This window comes from Bacillus rossius, chromosome 11 (genome assembly GCF_032445375.1).
Source record: "Bacillus rossius redtenbacheri isolate Brsri chromosome 11, Brsri_v3, whole genome shotgun sequence".
Taxonomy (NCBI): domain Eukaryota; kingdom Metazoa; phylum Arthropoda; class Insecta; order Phasmatodea; family Bacillidae; genus Bacillus; species Bacillus rossius.
The window spans coordinates 27,812,662-27,840,518 of NC_086338.1; the positions used below are offsets into that span (position 1 = coordinate 27,812,662).

A 27,857-nucleotide genomic window follows, 5' to 3' on the forward strand; every position below is an offset into this window, starting at 1 on the left:
GGATGGCGTCAAAGGTATCAGAAAGACACCACAAACTGTCATAATATTTCCGATAACTCTATTACTGGCAGAATAGTTATTCCTATATATATTTGAGATTTTTTTGTTCTTTAGTACATGATTTGTTTTTGTTTTGATTTATTACACTCGCAATTGGGCTTTCACCCAATGGCAAGGAGTCCTCCCAATTTAAAGATCAGATTAAAAAAAATATACAATACTAATTTTTTTTTTCTATCGAATGTTGGCCATTTCCTTACCTTCTGGTGTTACAATCATTATCTTTTTAGTCAGCGTGATGTCTTTGAGCTACGTGGATTTCGGGATCAACCAAAATTCATGTGTAGTGTTTTCGTAATGAAAAATATGACAAGTAGATGAGTGTTAACCCTTTTTTACATTTTCTGTTAGTATGCATTATGATCGTATTTTTTTCCGATTTGTTATTTTTTGGTTCTAGTTTTACTTTCGCGTTTATCAAAAGGTCTCTGTTAAGATGCAGTCGACGGTTGTTATTTTATATTTGTTGTTATTACAGCGTGTATTTGATTGAAGTTTGAAAGTTTGTCGTACAATTTTTGTTTTTAATTTGAAAATTTTATTCCAGGTATCTAAAATCTTTGTTCAAGTCCATACTTCAGTAGATGTGTCATTTGCAAAATGATGCAAGGTGATGATCTGGTATCCAGTCCTGTCTCTAGAAGCAATGCAATTGTTTTAGCATGGAAAAGATTACAGCAGGTAGGAATAACAATATAATTATAAGATTTTTGGTTTTGATAACTAATGTAACAGCTAAATACAATATATTGGGGGTGGTAACTTACTGAAATGGCATCAAAATAAATGAATGAGAATTGTTTCTTCAAAGAAACCTGTTTTTGTTGAGATTTTTACAATCATGGTATTTGTTAGAGCTAGAACAAGTAGTTAAAAAGTATGCTTAACAATGTTAGTCACAAAGACTAGGTACCTGGTTAAACCTCGGACTAGTGGCTTTGGGTAAATAGGGGAATGATAACTAAAATTAAAGGTTATTTAGGTTAAGGTAGCTACATTAATAATTCTTAAAATATTGCAATTTATATGTTCTGATAGGTAGTTGTATAGGAAAGTCTCTTTTCTTAAATTTAATTTAAATTTAAAAATACTTGTATTTTCTTAACATGTTTTCGAAACATTATTTAACGAAGTGTTGTGATACTTCACATAGTTTACTGTTACACTGAGTGGTCAGGGTTAGTTTAGTTTAGTTTATTATTATAGCTGCAATTGGGTACAGAAGTGCCCGGTGGCAAGCATTCTCCCTACTTTCCCCGCATTCTTCTTCTAAACTGATCCGCACTCTCAACCGACACACACTTCTCCTCCAGCCTATTCCATTCCCCTACCGTCCTCACGACCATCACATTCTTTCCCCTTTCTGTCCTCCTCCTATCTTTGAAAACCTTCCTAGTATTTTCCTTTCTACTTCTAGGCATTCCCATTTTGACTTGTCTCCCCAGCTCTCCCCATCCTCCCACTCCACTCAGCACTTGGTATATCTTGACCAGTCTCTCCTGTCTTCTATCCTTTAAACTCTCCCATCTCATTCCTATCATCATCTCTGTGGTACTGCACTCCCCTTCCCTTCTCTGTCCATTCTCCTCCACTTGCCCTTCACCCATCTAGCTGCTCTCCTCTGCACCCCCTCCAGCTCCCTCTCAAGTACTGCCGTGTATGGGTCCCACACTGCTGCGGCATACTCCAGCATGGGGCGGACCATAGTTTTATAGGCCTTATAACGCAAGATGCTGCTTCCACCCCTGAGCACTCATCCCAGCATGCCCAGAGCCTGTCTACTCTTCTTCACTACCTTGTCTACATGCTCCCCCCACCCCAGGTTACCTTGCAGCACCACCCCTAGATATTTATAACTGGTGGCCTCACTTATCACGTCTCCCCTCCAGCGATATTCCCTCCTGACAATCTTCCTCTTCCTGGTAAACCTGACCACTTTTGTCTTACCCACATTTATTTTCATGTCATTATTTTCCACCTACTCTTCCAGCCTTTTCAAATCATCCTGTAGCCCATTCCACTCAGCATCCATGTATACTACGCAGTCGTCTGCAAATAGCTTGATATGCCCTTTATCTCCTCACCTACATCGTTCATCATTATAGTGAAGAGCAGTGGGCCGAGCACACTGCCCTGCGGCACCCCTGACGTAACCCTTCCTTCCTCCGACAGCTCTTCCTCCATATGTACCCTCTGTGTCCTGTTGCTTAGGAAGTCACCAATCCAACCCACCACCCTCCTGTCACTTATAGCCCCCTCCACTTTCATCATTTTCTCATGAGGAACTTCATCAAATGCCTTTTTGAAATCAATGAAACAGGCATCAATCTGCAGACCTTTGTCTACCCCCTCCACCAGCTCCTCCAACAGGCCCGCCAGCTGAGTTTCACATTGAATATCCCCTCCGAAATCCGCGCTGTTTCCTGTCAATCCACTGCCTTCCGTCCAGCTCCCCTACTACATGCCTGTGCACTAACCTCTCCATCACCTTGCCTACTGCCGACGTGATGCTAACTGGTCTATAGCTGGCTGGGTCCTCTTTGCTACCCCTCTTCTGGTGTATAGGTACCACCACCGCCTCCTTCCATTCTTGCGGCAACTTGCCCTCCTGCAGCGATCTACTGAATAGCAGCTCCAGGTACTTCACCATGGCTTGCCCCCCCAGCCTTTATCATCCCATTCCCTATGCCATCCTTGCCTATGGCTTTCCTGCTGTCTAACCTTTTCACTACTTTCTCAATTTCTTCCTTCCTGATCTCCAGCCATTTCTCGTGTCACCCTGTACGTTGCTCAGCATGTTTCCTTTCCCACTGTTTTCCCTTCTCGAACACTGACATGTACTGCGTGGCCATAGATCTCGGCAATTTAATTTTTAATTGAAAGTCTATACCTTTAGGAAGGTCCCTATGTATCAGTTCTCTTGTTACCATTGGCCAAAGGCCCCAAAAAAAATTCATGCTTATGAAATACTCCATGAAAACAAAACTTGGATGCTTTGAGAGGCCCTGGGACAATCTGAACGACAGATCTCACTCTAAATTCCAAATTTTATTGATAGTTAACACATGTATGAAGGTCACCTTGTAACTGTTCTAACGTTATGACTGCTCATTCTCTTGTAAAAATATTAATAATTGGTTGGAAATTGCCGTAAAGCGTGGAATGACTTATGCTGTTGTTGCCCCAAGCTCTCTGTCCCGGACGGCCGGATAGAGCTAACTTCTGCTCAGTATAATAATAAGCTAATTCTAAACAATTCAGGCCTATCTGTAAGAATTGGATTAAACTAATGAATTATTTTTTGTGCTTTAACTTTTTAACATTGTCATTTTTTTGAGGGTTTTTTGATCTTTTTTGATATTTGATAAAGGTAAAGGTGATAAATTAAAAGGAGGTTCATAAAAATTCCTTTCTTTTTGACTGGACAAGAGGGTACGAACTACGAAACAGCAAAGATTTATTAATATTTGACCGGGTTTTCGGGTTTAAACCACAATGGTTTACACCAAGTGTTTTTTTTTTAAAACAAACAGTTTTTTATAAATATATTTTAATGAGAGGTCTTATTCCACTATAATAATTGCAATAGTTTTCTCATTAATGTTTTATGTGATTTACGGGGAAAATAATTATATTGACCTACTAATAAAGATATTATTTAAATTATCTTGAATAAGCTGTAAATTATACTCTTAAATTAAATTAATTAGTAAATTTAATCAAAAGTATAAAAAAGAGGAAATAAATAAATTTAATATTTATAAACAAATACCTATTCTGTGGGAAATCCCCGACTGTAGGCTACTGTAAATCCTCATTCTGTGGGAAACACTAATTCTATGGAGAATCCTCCTCCTGTGAGGAAATACCCTTTCAGTGGTGAAGTCCCAGTCAGATGTGCAGATGTGCTGGACTTCAGTTCTCTCATGTTATAACTTTTCTGGTTCAGCATGAGTGGCAGAAAGCGGGATGTTGTTTGGCTTTCATTTGAACATGCTGAGTACCAATTAACCTGTTTTAAACAAAAAAACCTGCTTTAAACCAAAATTTTTTTTTTTCAACCCTGATATTTGATTAGTTGTATTAATCTCTGAAAAGTGACTTTTTAATATTTAATGAAAATTAGTCTTTGGTATTTAGGAATATTTACAGTTAAATATTTGTGAAAAAATTCGTAGCAGAAACATAAAACTGCAAAACTATGTCTCAAAAACTGAAGATCACTGATAAAGAAATGGGAAGGTGATCAAGATTATCAGTTTCACTCTTTTGTTTGAGGCTTAGTCTCAAACGCCAACATGTGCAAGAATTCGTAACTATCATCATTGAGTGACTTTTTACACCATGACATACACATAGTTCTGAAGTACTTTTAATGTAGCTAAATACCACGCTATAAACTCCAGCAAGCGTCGCACTAACACAAATACACCAGACTAGGTGGGCCTCCTAAGTCATATTAATTTAATATTCTGTAAAATATTTTAAAAATTTATATTCTTGGCAAAATTGAGTTTTATATTCTTACTAGAGTCTGGAAACTCAGTAGTTGCAGGTACTTTGAAGTTGAGGAAAATTGAATACCTACTTTAGTTAATTCATAATGAGTAAATATTGGTGGAAAATTATTTTTGTCACTTGTATGAAATTTTTGCAGTGATTTTAAAAAATTTTCCTTTTATAGTGTTTTATATTTAAAGTTCAGAATTAAAAAAAAAAAACATTGCAATTTAAAAATCGGGATTTGTGATTATAATAGTATAAAAATAACATTTTTAGATTTGGTTTTTTAATGGATTAAACACTAATTTTAAAATTTACTCAGGGTGTTATACAATTTTTAGTCAATCTGTTGTGTCCTTAGCATGGAACATTTTTGTGAGTGAGCTGGAGAGCCAGCCTGTGCCGATACATCACAGCTTCCTGAGCTCGGGGCAGAGCGACTGTAGGATCTGTGGATACTATAGCGACACAGTGTGTACATGCATATATAATGTGTACATGCATATATAATGTGTGTATGTGTTTATCTTTCAACGTACTTACATCATGATATACTAGCTGATATACCTGAGCTTCGCTACTGGCAACCTACAGGCAAAACACACTCGCACATGTCTCTTTTCGTGGGTACAGCACTGCCGCACCTCAAATGGAAAAAAAATAGTTTTATAAACTTATGAAAAATATCATTAGAACAAAGATAGACAGGAAGAAATATAAACCAAAAACCCAAAATTTTCTTTGTGCATTCAAATGAACATTTTTTTAAGCAAACTCTTATCAGTATGATGGCAAAGTTGATTACAGCAATGGATTGTGATCTGAAAATGAATAAGGCATCTGCAGTGCAGTAGCCATTGCCAGGAGACAGTTGCCATGGGGAGTATCAAGAAAATTTCCAAAATCACTGGAAAAAAATTAAATTGAAAATGAACTAAGGGCAATTATTGGAAAAAAAAAAATCTATTCGGGTTGCAAACGGACTCCTCCTGGAGAGTCCATGTACCAAATGTCATGGCTCCAGGCCTCACCGCGAGCTACAGACAGACGCTCCCTTTTATTGATGTAGGTGTTATCTTAGAAACAAGCCCTTCCAGTTGGGGTGAGAGGGGAGTCCTTTCACCCAGCAGCAGGCGAGCGCCGAGCGAAGGGTTCTGACTTGCAGATGTACCAGCTGTGGCTAGACGCTTCGGCGCCACACCCGGTGTCGCGGTGGGCAGCCACGTGTCTCTTGCTGCTGGGGTTTGCGCTGCGCGTCTTCTTGGGGCAGGTACAGGGGCATGTTGTGCCGAGTGTCACGTGTGTTGCATGTTTTCCAGATCTACCAGAAGAAGTTAGATGACGTGACGCCCTACGCAGTGGCTCGGTGGGTGTTTGCTGCCTTGTTGACTGTAGGGTTCCTAGCCAGAATATTTATCCTCCAGGTATGGCAAATAACGGCATGACCGCTTTGTGAACCCCCTTACCCGTTACCTATCTCCTTCACTCATCACATTTTGCAAAGGCTTTGTTCGCATGACTTGTGCACCCAAACTGCAACCAAAGCAGTAACTTGACGTTCTCATTACTGGAAGCAGTACAGTATTACAACTGAATCCTTCTACTGGTGGGTGTTTGTAGTAACAACTTCTACTGTACAAGGTGGGAGAAAATTACAAAATTGAATACCTGTTTTTGTAATTCAGCATTTTGTCTTCAGTTATGCATAAAAAAAGTGATTTTAAATTGAATGGGTGTAAAAATTAAGAAAACAATGGCATTCGTTTTATATAGAATTTTAAAATAAAGATTAAACATGTTTAATATTTCTTATAATCATTTTCAGTTCTTACATAAAATTAAATACTAAGTAATAGGCCTATATCGCAGTTAAATGTCTTCACTTTTTTTTAGCACTTATGTGTAATTGTACTTATGGTAATGTTTACACTTTTGTACTTTCTACACTAATTTTTACTTTTACACCCACAGTATGTTTGAATGCAAAAGTTGTATGCAAACAAAGCCTTGGTTTACATTTTATGTCAAGTATTTGGACTCTTGTAATGTTCTGCAATAATTTTTCATTCATACTTGCTATTATCCAATCTTAAAAATGAACCAAAACCAATTAAACTGACATTTTGAGTTCAGCCAAGTCTGCAATTTTAGGAATCTTAAATTATATACATACATATAAATTTCCATTGTAATATATATAATAATAAAAAGTAATAGTTATTATTACAGATCTAGGCCTACAATGTAAACAAATAACATGAGATTATGTTTGGCACAGTATACAATCTAATTGTTTAAGTCTAGCTTAGATTAATGGAAGGTTGAGCAAGTTAGTACTGCTTAGTACTACTGTTTGTACAACACTCATATACATCACTAAAAAACATGTTTCCATCATCCAGTTGTCTTGCAAGCATGAACTGTATAGTTTGTTTTATGTTTGTAAGATAAAGTGTTTTATTGTGTGTTTAAAATGTATACTTTATACACTGTTAGCAGTGAACTGTTGGTCATGTTTGCACAGAAATCCAGGCGGTGCAAAATGTTTTTTGAGTTCTTATAATTATAACCATTTGTGTTTATTATTCCTATATTCTCATCATTTGTCCGTCCTCTGTTTTAATGAAGTTTCTCTCAATCGTTAACTTGAAGGTAAGTTGTATCTCAAAAGACAATTTTCATATGAAGATGGCTGTGGAAAAACACTTGAACTTAATGTAAGAGGCATCTCAGTGACAGTACAAACATTTAAGTGGCAAAAATTTGAATTTAAACTTGGGTTTTTATGGTTTATACTCTCTCTCCTTTTCACATCACATACATTAAGCCTCTGAAGTCCGCCAGGGGTTTTGAAAATGTGTGGTGTGAAATCTAATACAGATTGTATGTGATTTTCGGCAACATCATAGTAAAACTCAGCAAGGTTTTTTTGTACATTTTGCAGAATTCACTGTAGGCTCCTCTGGCATGGAGAATGTCAAGATAACATTCCAGCTCTGGCCATGTTCTGGGGAGAGTGTCTGCTGGAGTGGTCGCGATCACATTTCTGGAATGGGTCGTAAGGACAAGTCCTTAAACTGGTTTTGAAAATGCAATGCTCTTGATGTAATCCCTTGGGAAGAAGGTCGGACTTGTATGTCAGGTGATCACGAAGGCCAACGAATTGGACCATATCTGTCTATCTTTCTCCCCGTAAATGTGCTGCCTTCACTCTGAATTTGTAACTGTTAAAACAATTGCAGAACAGTGGAATTTTATAGGACAGCTATTAAAACTGCCCCATGGGGAATCAGTTTTCACAGTTTCATATTTAAAGTGTAGGTATGGTCGCATCTGCAGATCCTTGGGGTATGTGATGCTATAAATACAGATGACTGGTGTTCAGCTAAAAATGCTCAGTTTATGATATTGCTTACAGTTGCAGTCTGTTCAGATGACCATTCCGGTTGATTTTCTGCTTGTGTGAAAAGTGTGTCCAAGACCTTGTCGAGCGCTACCCCAGATCACACAAGAAGCCAGTGACTATTGTACAAGTTCTCCCTAACGAAATGTGCAGACTGAGCATGTGGCTCTGGTGAATTATGCAGGACAAACAAATGCTACGAATTCTTTTGACACATTAGTCACTAACACCAGTCACCTTTACCAGTTTCTTAATGCACAGTCACTCGGAGGTTGCTTATCAAATTGGGTGTGCGGTGATTTCCATAGATACCGGTAGCTAAGTTTGTATCACGAAGCCATGCAACACAATGTGCACTCCATTTCAGGACCATTACTTCACAAACAACTGATTGTGGAAAAAGAAAAGAATTTTTTTTTTTTCCCAAACCACTTGTAAACTTTGGACTCGCTACCAATTTTTTTTAATAATTGTTTAATAAATATACGTGATTTTACAGAGAGTTGTAATATGTAATGCAATGAATGTGAATCTCTGGACTTTCTTTCAACAAAACAATAATTTTTACAAAAATGAACTGTGTGTTTTAAAGCATATTTTGAGATCATTTGATACTTCAAATGTTTTTGTGTTGCTTAAGTTACCAATCATATCTTGACATGTTTTGAAATCACTGGATGAAAAACATCAGCGGATTACAGATATTGAATAGACACAACGAATAATTGTTGATTGGACTCCACCCAACAGCAGTACTTTCAATAAAAAAAGCTAACCTTGGAACTTGCACGTGAAGAATAAAGTGCTGTTTGAACCAGAAAGATGGAGTTTAACTAGTGGTGCCCATGTTTGATGTGGATCAGCTTAGCTTTATAAATTTCTATTTGGTTACATTTCACATTTCACTGGTACATTTCCATAGTCATTATTGGAAGAAGACCAATGCTCATCTGTATTTTATTCTTTCTGTTCAGCAGCGTATTTCAAGTTAGTTGAAATGCAACTGTACTGAATGTCAATTTTTCTTTGGTATTCCCTTCAAAACTATTGTGATATTTGATTAGCCGGCATGGCTGTAGTCTCGCAAATGCTGGATTAAAACCTTTTGCTTTACTTGCACAAGGCCACAAATTTTGTGAACAGATACTCCGTTAATCTGCTGGAATCGTGATCTGAAATATCAAAAGGAAGAGTTGCCTCTGGCTGGGTGGTCTTGTTCTTGCCATAGAAATTAAATCGGTGTCCTGTATGTGACTGCTAAATTAAATGAATGAAATAATATTATGGTCCTAAAAGGGCAGCCACTCCAACAAAAATAATTCCTGTAAAATGACTTCGTGAATAACAGTCAATGCTACACAAAAGATTGATAATCTGGAACTCCTATCATTAAATAGGGGATTAAGAAAAGATAAGAATTTAGATAAGATATTGTGAAGATTGGTTTTCCATTAGCTTTGGCCATAGACCTGCAACTCTATTAATGTCATAGTGAATTATATCAAACTGTTATATGTTTGTTTTATGATATTGGAATGGGTTGGGGGTAGGTGGTTGAAATAAATGAATAAATTCCTTAAATAGTCACTAAATAAGTAGACATCTATAAGCTTTACTTGGGAGAAGTCATAAATCTTTCAACACTATGCAAGAGGTATTGACACATTTTAGTTTATCTTAAACGAACAAAACCCTTTCTTACCAGGATTTTAAAGGTCTAGGTTCAGCACCCAGTACAGGTTATCTGGTGAAAGATTAAATTAATGGTATTTCTTAAAAATAATACTAAGTTCAAAAAACTAACATTTATTTTTATTAACAAAAAAACATAAGATTCTAGACGTCAGTCTTTTCATTACATTTACATTAATTAGGTGAAAGTATTGTCGTACGGGGGGGTTTTCGGATGGACGAAAAGGAGTAATTTGGGCGCCACCACGTGGAAGGGCATGTGGACCCGGCTACGAACTCTCGGCTCAGGGTCGTGACGTGACCCGTGTGGGGCTAGGCTAATCTCCCCCCTCGTGCGTCGTGTTCGTGGGCTCTTGAGGCGTCCCACACGCCTCGGAACTCAGGGAATTATACACGTGACCACTGAACCACACATTCTGAGCTAGTGATTTTATTACTACCGAACTTGCACAGGCGAATTATTACATGGCACATTACAAAAATGTTAAGAGTTTTACGTAAAGTACTAAAAAACACAGTTGCGGGTGATAACCAGTTTATAGGCTGACCAGGTCACCGCGTGGCCTGGCCTCGAGAGTCAATCACGTATTACGCGTACGAAATATCCGTAAACGGAAAACAAATATTTAGGCCAAAGAGTCTACCACCTGGAGCAGGCCTCGAAGAAGTTAAAAGGTTTTAGATTTATTTAAAGATGCAACGGAAACTAATGGATCAGTGAACAAAAGAGATGAAGTCGACGAGGTGCGCGGGCCGCTCCTACTCCAGGCGGCGAATGGAAACAGACTGACGAGACCAGAGCATCATGGCCGCCGGGAAGGGTTAAGTTCCCGCTTTGTTACCGGGCAGCCGTCCGGTAACATACTTAATCAAACAAATATTATTTAAAAAACAAACATAATTTAAGTACACTTATTTATAATTAACAACCTTTAGTTATGGTGTTATTTCTTATTAAAGTTTAAAAACTATTGGCGGGTAGTTCTGCGGATGCCCGCATGGGGCGCTGCGCCGTCCTACTTACTAAAACTTGAGGCGTGACAATTAGGGATATTTTATTACATAAAAAGGTTTATACATTATGTTTATTTTAATAAAAGAAAGGGGTCGTCGCACCGACTCTAGCACCGCCTCTTGCCGGGCGCCCAACACACACACACACACACGCACGGGGTGGGAGGTTTGAATGGAGGGTGGTGGTGGGAGGAGAGGGGGGTCAGTTGCGGCGTGACGTGGCACATCGGGCTAAGGGAGGGCGCAGCCCTGGTCGACGTCAGTATGTATTAAGCACTTGTCAACAAATTTATCTTTGCGACCAGCTCAAAGTGAGAAGGTATTAAAATCTTTAACATCATCAAACCTTTCTAACACTTACAAGTAACATACCATGATAATTAAATTAAATCATATAACCCCAGCCTAGTGGGAGTCAAATAAAAACTGGTGATCCAAGGCATCTCAGTCTGCTGACCTCTCCAAAATAGCTAACTGGTTCCACGGGCTGGAGCCCGAGTGAATCTAAATAAAGTTACATCTCATATCACGAATACGTTACCATGGGTCCCGATCACCCAAGTGAGCCTCGAGCTCGCACTAACGCTCACTCAAAAACCCCAGAAGGCTTCGGCCCCGCCTCAACCCAAATTTCTCAATCAGGGCACAAACTAGCTGAGTGGGCCCCATGTCGCCCATTTCCGCCATGTTTGGTCATGTAGCGACCTGGAAACGTCAGCGCATGGCCGTGCTTGCGACTTGTGCCCGTCACCAAGCCGTGCCACCATGTGGCTGTGCGACCCACACCTAGGAAGACCAAAATTCAAAGTCTGCTTCACTGAAAAATTCTGGAACGCGACATTATTATACATTGTGATAAAATGTCAGCTTGTGTATTCATGAGCGGAATGTCAAAAAAGAAACTGCGTAGGTTAGTCAAATGGAATTAATACTTTCCTCCATCTGTGCAATAGGCCCAAGATGGGAAGTTGGACCTCGGAGGAGTAATGGGGTTTTGAGTTTGCGTTAATTTTTTTTTGTTTATTTAATTTCTCCACACAGAACGACCAAGCACAATCTAGCAGCAGATGCTCCAGCTGGTATTTTCTCCTTCCCCCACTACCCAAACCTGAAAAATGCAAAATTTGGTAGCATTCCTTGGCCACATTCCGTTACATACATCAACCCACTGTTTGTAGTTCCATGACGCAGTGCGTTTTTTTTTACAAAAGATTAACAGAATGGCTTCCGTACACTTGTTGGGCCATTTTGTTCTCAAAACGGAGGCAGTATATTCAAAAAACATTTCACTTTATGATGTATCTGCTATATTTACTCTATGAATTTTTTTTGTCTCTGGAATCACCTGAAAGTAATGCTGGCTTATTATTCATATCAACCCACTTTTGCACTTGTATACTTTTAACTATTTATTTACTTACTGATCTAAAAGATTTTATCGTTTGCACTGTATGATGTAAGCTTGTGCTTGAGATCACGTGCGGGTGATGCAAGAGGTTGGCCAGAAGTAGAATGACATGATACATTGATGCTCTTGATTTAGTCGGGGAACTACGACTTTAGCTCACAAGATGCACGGTTCAGGGATGGAAGTCATCCCTTGCGTGGTTGCACCCTCTGTATTATTATGATGACGTTGTGGTTCGTCTTATGCGTGCTGCAAGGAATGTTGAGCTAAACGTCTTAATGTTGAGCTAAACGTCTCGTCAACCTCCTCGTTAGAGAAAACGAAAGGTGATGAGATGCCGTTAGAGCATGGACGTAATGAGTGGCTGGGGTGAAAATCCATCGTAGCACTGCAATGTTTCCCAGTTAAGAAAAATTCATGTTTGACCCCGCCAGGTATGTAGTTCAATCTCAGCCCTCGGTTGTCAACCAGTGGCTAGGAGCTTGTCGTAACATTGGAGTTCCAATTCGCTAGTGCTAAGATATTCATTTCAAGTGCAAGTCTGTCAAACTGGCTGTCACATTATTTATTATTAAAGTAAAACGCATTATGAACCATTATTCTTTATAAAACACAAGTGGCTATTGAAACTAAGTCCATATTCAATGCTCATTTTGTATATCTAAATTTTTACAGGAGCATATTGTCTATTTTTCATTATAGATTGTAGTAAATAATTTGGTTCATACACATTTATTTATTTATTTATTTATTTATTTGACTATCAATTTCACAGCCATTATTTTTTTTATATAAGTATGTTATGTTAACTTAAAAGTGTCACTTATAATGTTGAATATAACATAACCTCTTTTTCTTTTTCAGGGTTGGTATATTGTGACGTATGCTCTGGGAATATATCATTTAAATTTGTTTATTGCTTTCCTCACGCCAAAGATTGACCCTGCCTTAGATTTTGAAGGTAAATTTTTTTCTACTACTGTATCAGTGTTAAGACAATTTATCTTGACATACTATATTTAAATCTTTTTCAATCAGAGTAAATCTAGCTGGTAGTTAAGCTCAAGTTTGTTTGTATATGGAATTTGTTTAGATCACCTGTTGCATGTTTCCAACAGCTGCAAATCATCATTCTGATGGATTTTATAGTTTCAGATCATTAAATTAGAAATACAGGTTGCTCACTGTGGTGTGAAAAATTTTGCTTATTCATTATTCCTGTCTTCTTCATCAACTGCATGTTACCACATATGTTTTCATATAGCTCCATTTCATGCAGTTCTGATCTCTCATCTTTCGCTTGTCTCTCCCTTTCCCGTTTTTATCTTTTTTCTCTTTCGAGTCATTATTTTCTCTACATACATATTGTTTTCTTGCTACCAACCCCACGTGCCCTTACTAACTTGGGTATCCTCTAAATACCACTCTCTTCTTTGTGTTTAATCCAGGCTTTGATTCCTTGTCGTCCTTCCTGGCTCACCCTGGCTTATTTTTATGATCAGTACATTGTCTCAGGCTCAAGAAGATAATGGTTCAGAGAGATTCACAATATGAAGAACTACAAACTGTCCCAAAATAATATGTTCTTTAATGGAATTACAATAAATAAACATTTGTGAAACGGCATGGGGATTTGCGTTGTTTTTGTTTCGGGATTTATGTTTTATTTAATTCACTGAGTCTAATGGTCTGAAATGTTAGTGGACTTGATTTTTTTTTTTTTTTTATAATTTCATGTGAGATGTAATTGATTTTTTTATGGACAACCTATTGTTCTGTTACTGCCCAGCAATTCCCAGCTCACAGAGCTTGATGGCACAGCAATAAGACTCTGTACTCACATTTGGAAGGACTGCAGTTCAGATCCCGTTCTTGGCCAACCTTGTAACAACCCAGATTACAGCCTTCCTCATGCAATCCAGTAATAATCTTTTGTTATAAATTTTTTGTCATATTTCAAGTTAGGTTTTCAAATGATGTAAAGTTTTTTTTTCTTTTTTGAAGTTATTGTGAAAATATTTCACCTTTTTTTTTTTTTCCTGGCTTCTTTGTGTGGGAAGGCATGCTGACGTAATTCTCCTTCGTTTTTTCCACGACCGAGGCTTTGTTTTACACACTTGGCGTTTGAGTCACGGTCACGGGAGTGTGAGAAAGAGAGAAAATTGCTGCATCGTGGCAACAGAAGAAAGCATTTAGTAGAAGTTTCTGTTGCAATTTGCCGTGATTGGCTGATAATTACGTCAGTTAGCCCAGGACACTGCCCGCCGGAAGGAAAGGAAGGCTGTGAGATCAGTCGTTCTCCGAGCGCCAGGTCGAGCGGTCGTTGTTCGGGCGGCGGGCCGAGCAGGCCGTGGCAGGGCAATGGCTCCGTGTTTTATCTTTTTTTTTATGTACATATAATTAATATTAATCCTGATTGTGCGAAAGATATTGGAATTTTTACGTGAATAAAAAACATTGCGTATGAATTTTTTCATGACCTGCTACTAACCTGTATGTGCACTCATAACCTAATTTTGAGCTAGCTGAAGGTGGTGAGTGGTAACAACCTGATTTCAGTTTCCAGTGGTATTCCAAATTCAATCTGGGCAATTGCAGGGATGTTCCTTTCAAATGATCATGTCTGATCCTTCCCCTGTATCCCCTGGTTTGTGTCGTGTGTCTCTGAAGCTGATCACCTTGAAGTGGACAAGACGTAAAGCCATATATTTAATTAAAATTTATAAAATTTGAGAGGTAACTTTCTTACCCAACTTTTAGTGTTTTATATACGTATGTAAAATTAAAGGGGTAATTTTCTAAATTCTCTGTTTTCTCCATGACCACTCACCGTATTCCACTTGTGTTGTGGTCCTTGGTCTCCCATCGATTCTAAGAGAGTTTGGTGAAAGTGGCTGTGTGTTTTTGTTTTAGTTTTAGTTTTTTTTTTTTAAATTTTAATTTTCAACCACATTTTCCTGATAATCTCCATGGCAATGGCTGTTGCATTGTTGATGCTGCCTTCGTCTGCATTGCAATGGCTATTGTCTTGTTGATGCATTCTTCATCTCCTGGCAAAGCCTATTGCATTGTTGAGCCTCCTAGCAAATTTTTTAAATTCGTTGCAATGCCTCAAACTGAAGGTTGGCTTGCTGATCATTTTGCTGCAGGATATCATAATATATTCTTGCCCACGCAATGCTGGGTATTGCAGCTAGATATTGTTTGTTAAATAGATGTGAATTTGAAGACCTTAAGAAAACTGTTTTAAGTCCATTATTTCTTCCTGTTGTCTTAGTTCTAACAGCTTTTCTGTTTCATGAGTTGCTTAGTTTTTTTTTTTGTTTGAGGCACGTCAGTGGCTTACTCACGAGGAGGGTCTGTGTAATGAGCAGTGCTAGAGTCTGTAGCGAAGCATGGGTGCATCTGCTAGTACTATATAATTAAATACAAAGGACTTCAAGCAACATGAGGTGTTTGTTAAATGTTTGTAAAAGTTTTGACATGAGGTGTTCTGAATCCTTGCACTGTGGACTGTGTTGCTCCACCGAGACAGCACTTGACTGCAGCATATCCTTATTTTGAAGTTAGTCTCATTACATATATGCATGGAAATGTTATAAAGTACTACACAACTGTAATTGTTACAGTTATGCGAAATTCCTGCACTTGAAAACCATAATATTTCCCAGTTATTTCTTTCCTGATGTCACATTTCCTGCTGACTGTTCTATTCACTAGAAAAACTAACTACAATAGTGTCTCACTTATCCGACCTTTCAGATAGTCCAATGTCTCTCAGACAAAAAAAATTAATCTGCAAGATGTGAACAATCTGCACCAAGAACTGCAAGATGTGAACGCGTAACTTCAGACAGTTCTGTATTAATACGTTAATTTTTTTAGTGTTTTTTTTTCTTTTGTAAAACATGATTAATATGTTCATAATGTTTGAAATCATTACATATTTTGATGTTTAGTGATTTTTTTTCTTTCCTCGTTATCTGACATCTTCATTGTACATTTTGCCAGCCTCTTTATGTCTGATTATCCAAACTCTACTGTAGGTCTATCTTCAGATATTTTCACCACGATACTGCTACTGAGAAAGAATTAAAAAAAAATACCCACTTAACAATTTCCTTCTGGTCGTAACTCAGTATACATCCACACACAACTAAGGTCCTTCGAGTTATCATCTACTCTTCTGGTGTGTTTGCACTACGCTTCTGAACACCCACATAGTTATAAATAGTATTTGCTATTCGTAGTGTCAAGATTTTATGTTTTTTTTAGGCTAATTTCATTTTTAGAACAAGAGATTTTGATGTAATTGTTTTTAATTTTTTATGAATATTGTTTATTCTTAAATATAGCATATTATTAAACAAATATAATACTTAGGTGTTTCATGATACTTATTTCATCAAAAAAGGTTTCATTTTGACTGGCATATGATGCATTTATAATATAATAAATTTTAACTATCATGTCTTAATACTGTGAATAAAAAATTAATTGGCCACCACCACTGTAATGTAAAAAAATGAGTTACTTATAACAGTTTCAAGAAGAAAAATTATAAAATATTTTCCAATCTATTAAGTGCGTATATTTTGTTACAAACTTCCTCCTAAGTAAATTACATTAATTGAATGTAATATTTTTTCATTGCAGGTCCTTAACCTCTCAACATATAAATAATTTATACAAATTATTTTGTTTTGTGATCATATTTATTACTTCTAATTAAATGTAAATAAAGCTAATTATGTGTTTCAGAAGTAGTTGTGTTATTATACTCATATTTCTCATTAGTTCTTCATTTTAAGAATGTTTGTTATTTTAATTAATGTAAATTTACTAAGCGGCTAAAAATTATTATTACGTATTTTGCTGGTGAGTTAAGTTTTCAGGTGTAGTAGTTTATTTTTCTTTATTTTTTTGAAACTATCCTTTGTCTGAAAGCATGATGATGCAATGTGATGATAAATTACATCAGTGTTAGAGAGAGAAAGAGAGAGGCAGGTATGCCTTGAAGTGCGAGAGACAGAAACAGTAGTTCCCGCTCAGCATGGGAACTCAAGGACAAATGTATCATCACAATTGGGGAGGGGAAGAAGGAAAGTCCCTGGTTATATGTATGCAGAGTTTTTTCATTTATTGTAACTTGTGCTTTCATTAGCTGATTTTTGAAAGTGTGTTTTAAGCTTGTATTTGATTGGTTATGGGGGACATGTGACCACCTCCTTCCTTCGGGGATGGAGTTAGGTCATCCAGGAGTCATGTGGTCATGATACCGAAAGGTCGTGGTTGGGCGATGCCTCAGAAAATAAATTAAAATTTAGGTGGATTAGTATACTTCACTGCTGCAGTCTGGGCAGCGCCAATTTATAAACATTTTTGGACATTTAGGGCGGGATTCATAGTCGAAGGCTTGTTTGGCGAATAAGTAATACTTTATAAAGTAGTGCTTATTCTTCAAGTAGTACTTATTCCAGCAATGAATTCATAAACCTATACTTGACAAAGTAATACTTGAACAAGCACTACTTATATTGGCCATGCTGTACTTGATGAAGTATCTCAAAAAGTAAAGGACGAATTTTGTGTCAACGTAACGCAAGCAAATATACCGCTGTAAATACATAGTTTACCTGTTTGAAAATAAAAATGCCCACGTTTCAAACCATATATGCGATTAAAATAATGAAATTAATACGTAAGATGATATTTATACTTTATTTGATAGTGGACTTGAATAACATAAATATGAACATGTATTAAAAACAAATTTACAACTACATATATATGTTTTGAATGTTTGTGTTGTTAAATTATGTTGGCCATCTTGTGTCTGTGATCTATAAGCAGGTGAAGTTAACCACGTGGTAGCGAAACAACTTTCGTGATTCGTGATGGCTAGTGAAAAAGAAAAGAGAGGAAAACATTATACTGATTCGGAAAGAATTTTGTTTAAGCAGTTGGTCTTAAAATACAAAGCAGTAGTTTCTTTCCTCAGTGCAGGTTCAATTAACGGCATGATAATTTGGATGACTGTGTTCTTGCTGAATCTGAAACGTCGCTTGAACTCAGAATCACTATACCATTCGAAAGGGTTTAATGCATCTCATATGTAGCGCTTTGGTGTCCGTACATTGACATTGTCCTCGTAAACTTCATCTGCAAGTTGTTCAAAATCGTCCCACTCACCAAAATCCATCACGCTAGCTGCAGAAGAGGTTATTTACGTAGCCTGTATTGTTTACAAAACTAAGCGGCAACAATTTGTTTCGTTTCTTTTCCCCAAATTTAATTTGTTTACTCTCTCAATTTTAATTTAATATAGGGAAAAATTAACGGGAATTAATACCTTACATAACCTATTCCTTACAACAAACAAATCCGTACCAGTACTTGAGTCACCTAGATAGCCGACTTCATGAAGTATTACTTATATCAATGAATAAGCATGGCTTATTTGATTATGAATACTTGCGAAACAAGGCAAACTTATTTCATGACTGTGAATTCGTATTGAGCAGTACTTATTTGACGCAGTGCTTCGTGAAGTATTACTTGAAGTAGTCCTAATAAGCAGTGCTCTTTTTGTTCGCTATGAATTTAATGCCATACTTAAGCAACCATATAAGCAGTACTTTTTTCAAGTATTGCTTATATCACCACTATGAATTCCGCCCTTAATGTAGAATTGGTTGACTGCAGTCGTCTGTGTTAAGTCCACAACAAGACTTTGAGATTTGTTTTTAGTCATAGTCCTTGGCTTGTACCATGAGTTCATGCGTAACTATGAGATTTTAATGTCAGTAATAAATCTTAATTTTGTCAGACATTTTGGTACTATTTTAAAGTAAATTGTTTTCTTTAAGCAGCACATTATTTTTGAGCTTATTTTCTGTATGATCTGGAACAATGTTGTGGTCGGAAGATTGTGTCCATTGTGTATGAATTTTTGGTCAAAGATCATAAAAACAGTTAAAATCTGTAATTGTTTTTGAGAGACTTTTATTTTCATCATGAATCATTTAGCAACGTTTGTATGCAATTTGAACAGAATTTTCGAATCAAACATTTTCAAGTAATTTTTTTTATGTGCAATCTAGACCAATTTTGAACTAGTCAGAGCTCTGGACTGTCACAACTATAGTAAAAGATTATGTTGTCGGGATTTGAGTTAATTTTTTATTTAAATTGGTGATTAATTTTTATGATTTTAGTTGCATTTTGGTGCTTCGTGGTGTGTTAACTTGCAGTTCGATTTTATATGGTAAATTGACAGGCTTTTTCCATTTTATTGCAATTCATCATATAATCTTGTCCCTAGTTAGAAACCATAAAAAAAAAGTTTTTTTTTAAATATTGCATTTAGTTAGCTATTTTAATTGTGAATTACTACATTACTCTGATAGTTTGCTCAGCTTAACCAATCTCAGAAGACGTAACCCATGTCAGTTTTGTGTGTATGTGCTAGGATTAAAATAAGATAAGATTTTTGTTTTGAAAATGAGTTATGATGTTAAACTTCATTTAACTTTATTTTTATCACTATGCATACTTTTAACCAGATAGAAAGATGTTTTTATATGGATGCTTGCAATTTTTATACAGTTAGTTTCACGGGGCAGCATTCAGATTGTATTAATAACTTGTGTCTTTTTGTTCAGACGATGGGCCAGCACTGCCGACGAGGTCGAACGAGGAGTTCCGCCCGTTCATCCGGCGGCTGCCAGAGTTCAAGTTCTGGTATTCGGTGACAAAGTCGACGGTGATTGCGGTGATCTGCACGTTCTTCGACTGCTTCAACATTCCTGTGTTCTGGCCCATCCTCGTCATGTACTTCTTCACGCTGCTGTGCATCACCTTGAAGCGGCAGATCAAGGTGAGTTGCGTCCCAAGGGCTGGTTTGCTCCGTGAGAGTTCTGTTGAGGTGGGAACTGTCGTGAGAGTGAATTATGGTTGCTGCGGTGGTAGATTCTGTTTACATGTGTGAAAAAAGAGTGTGATATCGTTGCCCTTTCCATATAAAATATTGTGAAAATTTTTACAGCATTGTGGAAGAAACTTTAACAAAATGCAAAAAATAATAATTTGTTAATTAAACGGGTTAACAATTATTTTGTGTATGTATTAAGTACACTATTCATGATGTCCAATCCCAAGATCACCTCATCGTTAATGTCGGCAACCAGAAATGACCATGAAAATGTCCCAAGTGCCGATTCTTACCTCCCAATCCACCTGTCCGTACATAGTTCGTGTGTCCCAGGTCCCAGTTGCTGTTTTCAAACTATATGAGAGAGGCATTCTTCTCAGCTGTTCCCTACTTACTAAGTCAGCGTGAAGTATAGCTGCTGATCTTCCAGTATTGACAGCAAGAAGACACTCACTGTTTGCTGTTGTGTTGACCCATCCATTAAGTAACAGTCTGTCATTGCCTCTAAGAGTTTTGTTTTTAGTCTTCATTCCAAGGACTGAGTCCTTGGCTTGTCAGCTTCCCAAGGAGCCTGCGTGCGCCCCTTCACGCCAGCTGCTGCTCCTCTTGTTGCGAGATCTTATTGCACGTCAGACAGTCCCACTGAATATGCTCTAGCTCGTGGTAGGCGAAGCATCGCGGGTGACTTACTGTTCTCTGAAACTGAGTACCATTCGTAATCTTCGTCGACGTCCTGATGATATCTCCTTCTTTGGCGGTGGCATAATCATCTCCCTCATTTTATGTTTCTAATCCTGTCCTTGTCTTGATGGACTGTGTGCCGATTTTATTTCAAAAGCATGGATCGGTGCAATACAGCTCTTTTTGTGGTGGGCCAAATGAAGGGTGTGCAGTTCTTCAATATCCCAGAGTCCATCTATAAACGTAACTGCTAACGAAACTCTTCTGGGTAGGCGAGGTTTACAAGCTCCTTGAAATCACCCTCGGAATTCCTGCAGTGTCTCCGAAGATTGCAGCTGCCGTTTCTTCAAAGCCGTCTTGTGCGCCTCGCCCGTGTGTCGGTTGTCATACCTCCTTCTGGTTCCGAACTGGTATGGTCTGAAGCAGCTTGAATAGAGGTCCGCACAGAGCCAAGACGAGTGCTGTGGCGCTCTCTTCCTTTCTCCAGTCATTCACTTCTTCAGCTGCCTCGGAACTGTCGCCTGTATACTGCCCAGTAGACACACACACTCCACAATTTGGCCTGATGGGGTCCCCTATTTATACCAGCAAGCCTTGTTACAAACCTTTCTTTCTGAAATGTCCCATAATGTAGTTGCCACATGGTCACGAGACCATTACGACAGGACAAATGCAAGCAGCCAACTTCTGAAAGTTAGGGTGGACCCGTGTGGCGATAGTAAAAGTTGGTGGGTGGCCCGCCACTAGGCGGCTAAGGAAAGTGGGTAGCCTGCCACCAGGCCACAAAGCTCGGCACACACTCAAATTTCTTACACAAACATTTATGTAGTATATTAGCTAGACCTAATAATGTTCAGCTAGAGGCTTTTTTTGTTGGGCCAAATGTTGTTTCAAACACTGCACTTTTCCTTCTAACTTTGTGCTATTTCTTCCTTTTATGTCTTCATTTTTTCCCGAGCAGCTACTAGTTCTATCGAATGGCCCTCTTCATTTCTTCAATTTCAGTGTTCTTGTTCTTCACCTCTTCTTGGCTGCTTCTTTTTCCATTATTCATTTTTTCCTGGCTACTCTCCATTATCTCCTGGCTCTTCTCCATTTTATATTTTATGCAGGTTCTCAATTTTCTCTTTGCTTTTCTTCAATTCCTCTTTTCATCCCTCATTTCAGCAAGGAAGGCAATCAAGTTCTAATGTTCATTGGCTGCCATCTTCCTCAATATCATACCCTGACAGCCTAGCTTTTGTCCTACGTTTATCTAAACTTACACCAAAATTTTACCAATGACCTATATATAACAATACCTAACCCTACAGTCTAAAATAACTATACAATAGTTCCTAAAACTAACTTTATATTTGAATAACTAAATCTTAATACTTTTTTTAACATTTTAAAATCAAATAATTCTGATCATATTAATTATGGTTGTCCCCACGTCTAAAACCAAAAATTGTGCACTTGGGAGCAACTGTCTGAAAAAGATAGCCCAAATAAGTAATTAGGTTTATTTAATGATACCATTGATACGTTTCCTTAAATATTACAGTTTAACGTTCATCTTCCAAATGTTAAAACCTAACGGATCAAACAAATACATAATTATCTTGTGATCCGTATCCACTCAGCATGCCTGTCCACCACTACTCGTATGCACGGGGACACTTCGTCACCTCACCGATGTCCCGTCAGTTCCTCGAAGTTGTCCGTCGCCGAAGAACTCTCATGTTCGCTGGTATCGCCACCTACACAATGGCCGAACTTTTTAATTTGTATGATATAATAAACTGTTGACAAAAACGATTGAAACCAAGATGGCGTCTTTTATTTACATCTCCAAAGGGAGACGATGCTTAGATGAAATACAACAGAAAATGTATTTCCTAGATTCTCATTCTAAATTTTACTTTACAAAATACAATGTCTCAGTTGCATTTTAAATAATTTTAATTGAATTATAAAGTTGTTTCTAAAACTTTTGTGCTGTGTGGTGTACATCTGGCAACAGGACACACCAAATAAAGGACTGCTAATGGCAGAAACCATGCATTGGAAAGAGACAGTAAATGCCTGTTTAAATGCACACCGCAATCTAAGGATGAGACTTTCTATAGTGATGCATTAATAATGCTGCCGGTTTTCATAAACGAGTAATGTATTTCGTTTTTATTTGCAAATGGTGCCTGTTTGTTTACTGCCTTGGAATACCATAGGGTGAACTCGTGTTGTACTGCAAGGTTTATTGTACAAGTGTGTCAAACAAATAATTACCTTAAATACCTTCTAACTCTAAAACAGCATAGCAAATTTTTTTCTTCATATACTTGTTACCAGATAATGCATATTTATCAAATTTGTGGTGGCAAAAAAATTATTTTAATAATTTTTTATTTTAAACCATTGTATAAAACAAATCAAAGTTTATTAGTTTTTTAGTAGTTTCTCTGTAAAATATTAAATATCATTACTCTTAATTGCATCATACACCAATATTTTATTTTTATATTGTGTAATTCGAAAGCTGAAATTTTCTATCCTTTTCAAGGTTACCGCAAAATGTGTTAATTTTTAGATCAAGTATGCTATTTAAGGGAATTAATTATTTTTAATTAGTCTTTTATCTTATTTTATTAGTTTTTTTGTATTAAAACATTATTAAATTACTGTTTAAAAAGTTTTATGAATATTAAACTTAAAGTAAAAAAAATCATTGTGTACTACTAATTTACCTGAGCAGACAATATATGTGTTTTTTTTTTAAATACCAGTATGTAGAATATTGTAGGAATTTAGAGCTTTTATGTACAGAACACATTGGCCATTGCTCATAGGAGGAGTACCTTAGTTACCTAAATTACCCTATTTTCAAGTGCTGTGTACTTCATTGCATTTCCCAATCTATAAAGTCTCTGTCATAAATTCCTAATTGCAAAGTTTGGGTTCACATTATTTTCGGGTAAATACGCTACTTTAAGAAAACAAGGCTGATTTTTGTGGGCTATTTGTGTATTGGTTATGTAATAACTTTTTGTTAAATACGTATAATAATATTGAAGTGGTGCTTGTTTAGTTGCTGTAATAGTTTTTTTTTGTTTGTTCACAGCATATGATCAAATATCGGTATCTCCCGTTCACCCACAGCAAGCCAAAATACAAGGGCTTTCAAGACACTGGCAAGGTGATTAGTCCTAAGTGACATTAGACTTGGCTGAAGGTGATTACGTAACACTAAAAACTATTTATTGTGTTAAGTGAATGGACTGCACAGTCTGTTAGCATTGTTCAGTGGAGTTCGGAATCCAATTCACGAATTGGCGTGTGAAAAAAAATTGGTGCTTAATAATTTTGGTTGAACTAGTTTTAGTATTTAGTTATTTCGTCAGAAACTTGCCTTAAATTAAGAATAGTTTCAAGATCTTGGTTTTGTGTTCGTGAAATTTGTAACAGTAATTTCTTATGAAAAGTCACAGAACATTGCAGTAAAATAAATTAGTATGCTAGTTATCATTGAACTCTTAGTTTTCTATTGACGGCCATTGCATTCTGATGCATTTGCTTTTTGATAAAGTTATTGTTAGTACAGTTTAATGGATGTTAAAAATTGGACAAATTTAAACTTTGGATTTGAATTTTGTACCTAAGTGTGAAAAATTAGAAACAAAATTATTTAGTAATTACTTCATGTTGCATGTTTGGATGTGATTTTTATTTAGTAAGTGTATAAGCAGTTGTAGTAAGAGAGCTGAAATTTACAATCTATATTAATTTTGATTGTAATGATTTAAAGTAGATCTTATTTTTAAATACTTTCATGTCGCAGTGGGTCTTGGTTTGAGTACATTTTATTTTCAAGAGTTATAAATAACATTTACTACATAACTTATGATTCATTTCTGTGACTAAATTTGAAGTTAATTAGCAGAACCAGTATACATTGAACATGGTAATTGCTATAAATTAACCGTAATGTCATGAGCGCTGTTAAAATTTGCTCATAAGTACATAGTTGTATAGAAAATCTTATCAATATTTTTTTTTGGGTGGGGGGGGGGGGGGGAAGTAAGACTAAAGTGTCTCTTTTTATTTGTGATTTAAGGTCATGAGATGTGTTTTGGATACTATAGGTTTTTTTTTACTTTTATTAACCTAAATATATATGTGGAGACAAGAAATTCTGAAAATTGTGCTGTTGTGTATTCATATCCATACGTACTATTGACTTCAACAGTTTTTTCTTACTGTTTGTTCGTCAGTTAAATTACATAGGTAGTTTAAAAATGTCTTGAGATGGGATCAATTTTTTACTCGGGTGCCAAATTACATTCTGAAAGTGAAGTCTCTTTAAAAATAATCAACTGTATCAAAAAGAGCTGCACAGGATTTCTTTCCTCTGAAAAGTTGTTCTTTAAACTTTCGAAGATAATTTTGTTGGTGTAATCTTGCTTGATTTTTCCACGAAAACACCTGATAAATGTTGAAACATCATTGCCATGTAGAGTTTCCATTAGTCACATCAGTGTTAATGTTTCAAAGTTGACAGATTTGTTAATGATAAGAGGGGACAATAACTTAACTAGTTATAAAAGTTTATTCGTAAATGCAGTAATTTGTGCCCAAGTATAAATTTTTCGAGCAGTGTTGTTAGAGAGCGAAAACTGATCAACGGTTCTTCCTGCCTGCCAAAATATTCATTTTGCTGTATAAAACCCTCCGACCACTGAACTCATTTTTCCCTGTCCGTGTACAAGGGTCCTTGCGTTCTGAGGTTTCTGCACCTGAGCCTGTGTGGACCAGACCAGGCCCGCTGCAGCGCCCCTTTGTCTCACGAACAGACTTGCGACTCCACACTGCTGCTCTCTCGTAGCGGACTGTGCAGGGCACGACGTAAATCCGCGCCATCAATATTTACATTTTCTTTTCTTTCATTAGCTTGTAAATTCTTACTAATTACTTTGTTTGCCACAGAAATAACTCAGAAATGTTGCACTTAAGAAGTAGCTCTTTAAATAAAAGTTACTTTTCAAGTACAATAGTTTTACAAAAAAAAAAGTTAAGTAATTTGTTTAAAAATTAAAACCACTGTAATTGTGTTGCTATGATTGATTTTTTCTTCCATTTTTTTACTATTTTTTTTAAATACATATTCTGGATGTAGCACAGTGAGATATATTTTTGCCCACCTTAGTTAAATCTTGAATCAAAATGTTAACCATAACAAGTGTAATGTTGAATAGCAAACCAAAAAATACATTTGTCGAAATTACTTAAACTTTGCACACTATTCCTGTGCTTAATAAGTTTTATGGATTATTTGATAAAATGTACAAAGTCCCTGTGGTTTTCATGTGTTAAATAAAGTACATTTATGGGGACCCAAAGTGAATAGCTAAGTGAAAAGTTACGAAGTCTATTGGTGGGAGAAGAGCCAGGTTTATTTTCCAGCATGACTGTGTGTGGTTGATATAGTTTTACGTTGCCATCATGGACATAATGTGGGTAATGATGATTTTATTCTCTTGTAGTCTGAAAACGAGGCTTTCGTGCCAGGAGCTGTCAGAGAAGAGTGATGTAATCTGCGCTCATCGTCAAATTCTGTTTTCAAGACATTAAAAAGAAAGTTTTAAAATAAATCCACCAGCATTTTTCTTGATAATCAGCTACAGTCCAGTATTACTGTTATTTGCTACTAATGTTTTTCTTCTGGCAGTTGGGTTTTTGGTTACTTTATTGCGAATACAATGTTGGCATACAAAGTGTTACCAGTTTAACATGAAGCACAGAATTATTTGTGTACTCTTAGATCTTTACCATGTTTTTCTGCAAAAGTTTTTGTATTTTATCATGTGTACTGAGTACTTTAATGTTCAGTACCCAATACCAAAATTTATAAAACAGGGATTCACAAATAAATCTTGATTTCAAAGTTATATTAGAAAACTAGAAACTTTCCCAGTTTAATTCTGAGCCAGTTATGTTTAATATTGTTATGCAAAGTCAGACGTATCTGTCTCAAAATTTTTTGTCTATTGAATAATTTTGATTGTGTGTACTGGGCACATTTATTATTGTTTTTAGTTCAATGTATATTTCTTCTTGTATGAAATGTAGAGAAAAATCTCCTGTTTCAGCAATGACGATGGAAGTAAAATGTTTTATTTATCTGAAAATGGTTGTTCAGTAATATTATGTGTATTGTGTATGTGTTAAACCTGTAGATCGTTACTTATTGTAGTCGTAAAAGTTCATGTGTTTTGTTCTTGTCACTGTAGGAAATCACACATGATTTTACATTTTATTTTTGCATAATAATTCAGTTGGGAAGACATATAGTAGTTCTAACCTGTAAAAGTATAACTGCAGTGCACTGCATTGAAAATGGAAATACAAATTAAGCTAGGTTCATGAAACGTATGATATATAATTCTTCTTGGCTAAGGAATACTTTTGAAAGTAGTTGTTACTTTCTACTCTTTATTATTTAAAGTATTCTTGATTACTTATAAAAATTAACAGTCCATTCAAGCTTAGTGAACACTTTCGAAGTGGAATTTTGGAAAAGTCACTGTCCGTAACTGCATATCAGATATATGGTGCAGTGACCCATATACAGGGGCAGGGGCAACCCTTACAGTGAAAATGTTAGTTTTTTTTTTGTTTTTTTTTTTTGCCCAAAATTAAGGGTGCAACCCTTCTGCCGGGTAAATACGGTACATGTGGATGGTTGTTAAAGTGTGAAATGACACAATCATTGTCGCAATGCATACGCTGACTTATAAAGTAATGTATTTCTAAACTACAGCATTTTGAAACAAATTACAGTCAAGTGTCCATTCTTCGTGGTAATGAAGGGGGCCGAGGGTTCAGGTAATTCAAACCATTGGTTTACACAAAATGATCAAGAAAAATATGTACTGTATTTACCTGCCCCTGTGTGTGGGTCGTGCCACGTATTTCGTAAACAACATGGCACCTTTGTTTCTGTTGGTGGACAGACATGTCACTTGTCGAGCGTCGGCCAGGTGGGGAGGCGTGACAAGATGTATTATGAGGCGGACTTCACAATGCTTCCTCACAGTGATATTTCAGTGGATAAATTTATATTTATTAAAAAACAACACAAAGTAGTATTTTACACACACATTCAACCACACAGTGCAAAGTGCAAT

At 36.6% G+C, this 27,857-nt stretch overlaps 1 protein-coding gene across 4 annotated transcripts; it reads left to right on the forward strand.

The window, feature by feature from the left end:
• The first annotated feature begins 278 nt into the window (after positions 1-278).
• On the forward strand, positions 279-26,858 carry LOC134536730 (protein RER1). 4 transcript variants are annotated; one of them, XM_063376619.1, is made up of 7 exons: positions 279-406; positions 608-741; positions 5,729-5,833; positions 12,945-13,041; positions 19,745-19,959; positions 23,795-23,869; positions 26,214-26,858. In XM_063376619.1, exons 2-7 carry the CDS (start codon positions 661-663, stop codon positions 26,256-26,258), a joined length of 618 nt encoding a protein of 205 aa, XP_063232689.1. In that variant the 5' UTR covers positions 279-406; positions 608-660; the 3' UTR covers positions 26,259-26,858. The 4 variants fall into 4 exon arrangements, with proteins under 4 accessions (XP_063232689.1, XP_063232686.1, XP_063232687.1 ...); XM_063376616.1 differs by lacking the exon at positions 5,729-5,833 and adding an exon at positions 5,883-5,987 and having other exon boundaries at positions 282-406; XM_063376617.1 differs by lacking the exon at positions 5,729-5,833 and adding an exon at positions 5,883-5,987 and having other exon boundaries at positions 283-484.
• Positions 26,859-27,857: the final 999 nt, after the last annotated feature.

Coding starts and splice junctions, on each gene's coding strand:
- LOC134536730 (XM_063376619.1), top strand. CDS start 661: ATGATGCAAGGTGATGATCTGGTATCCAGTCCTGTCTCTAGAAGCAAT. Junction 742..5,728: donor CATGGAAAAGATTACAGCAG/GTAGGAATAACA, acceptor TCTGACTTGCAG/ATGTACCAGCTGTGGCTAGA. Junction 23,870..26,213: donor GCTTTCAAGACACTGGCAAG/GTGATTAGTCCT, acceptor ATTCTCTTGTAG/TCTGAAAACGAGGCTTTCGT.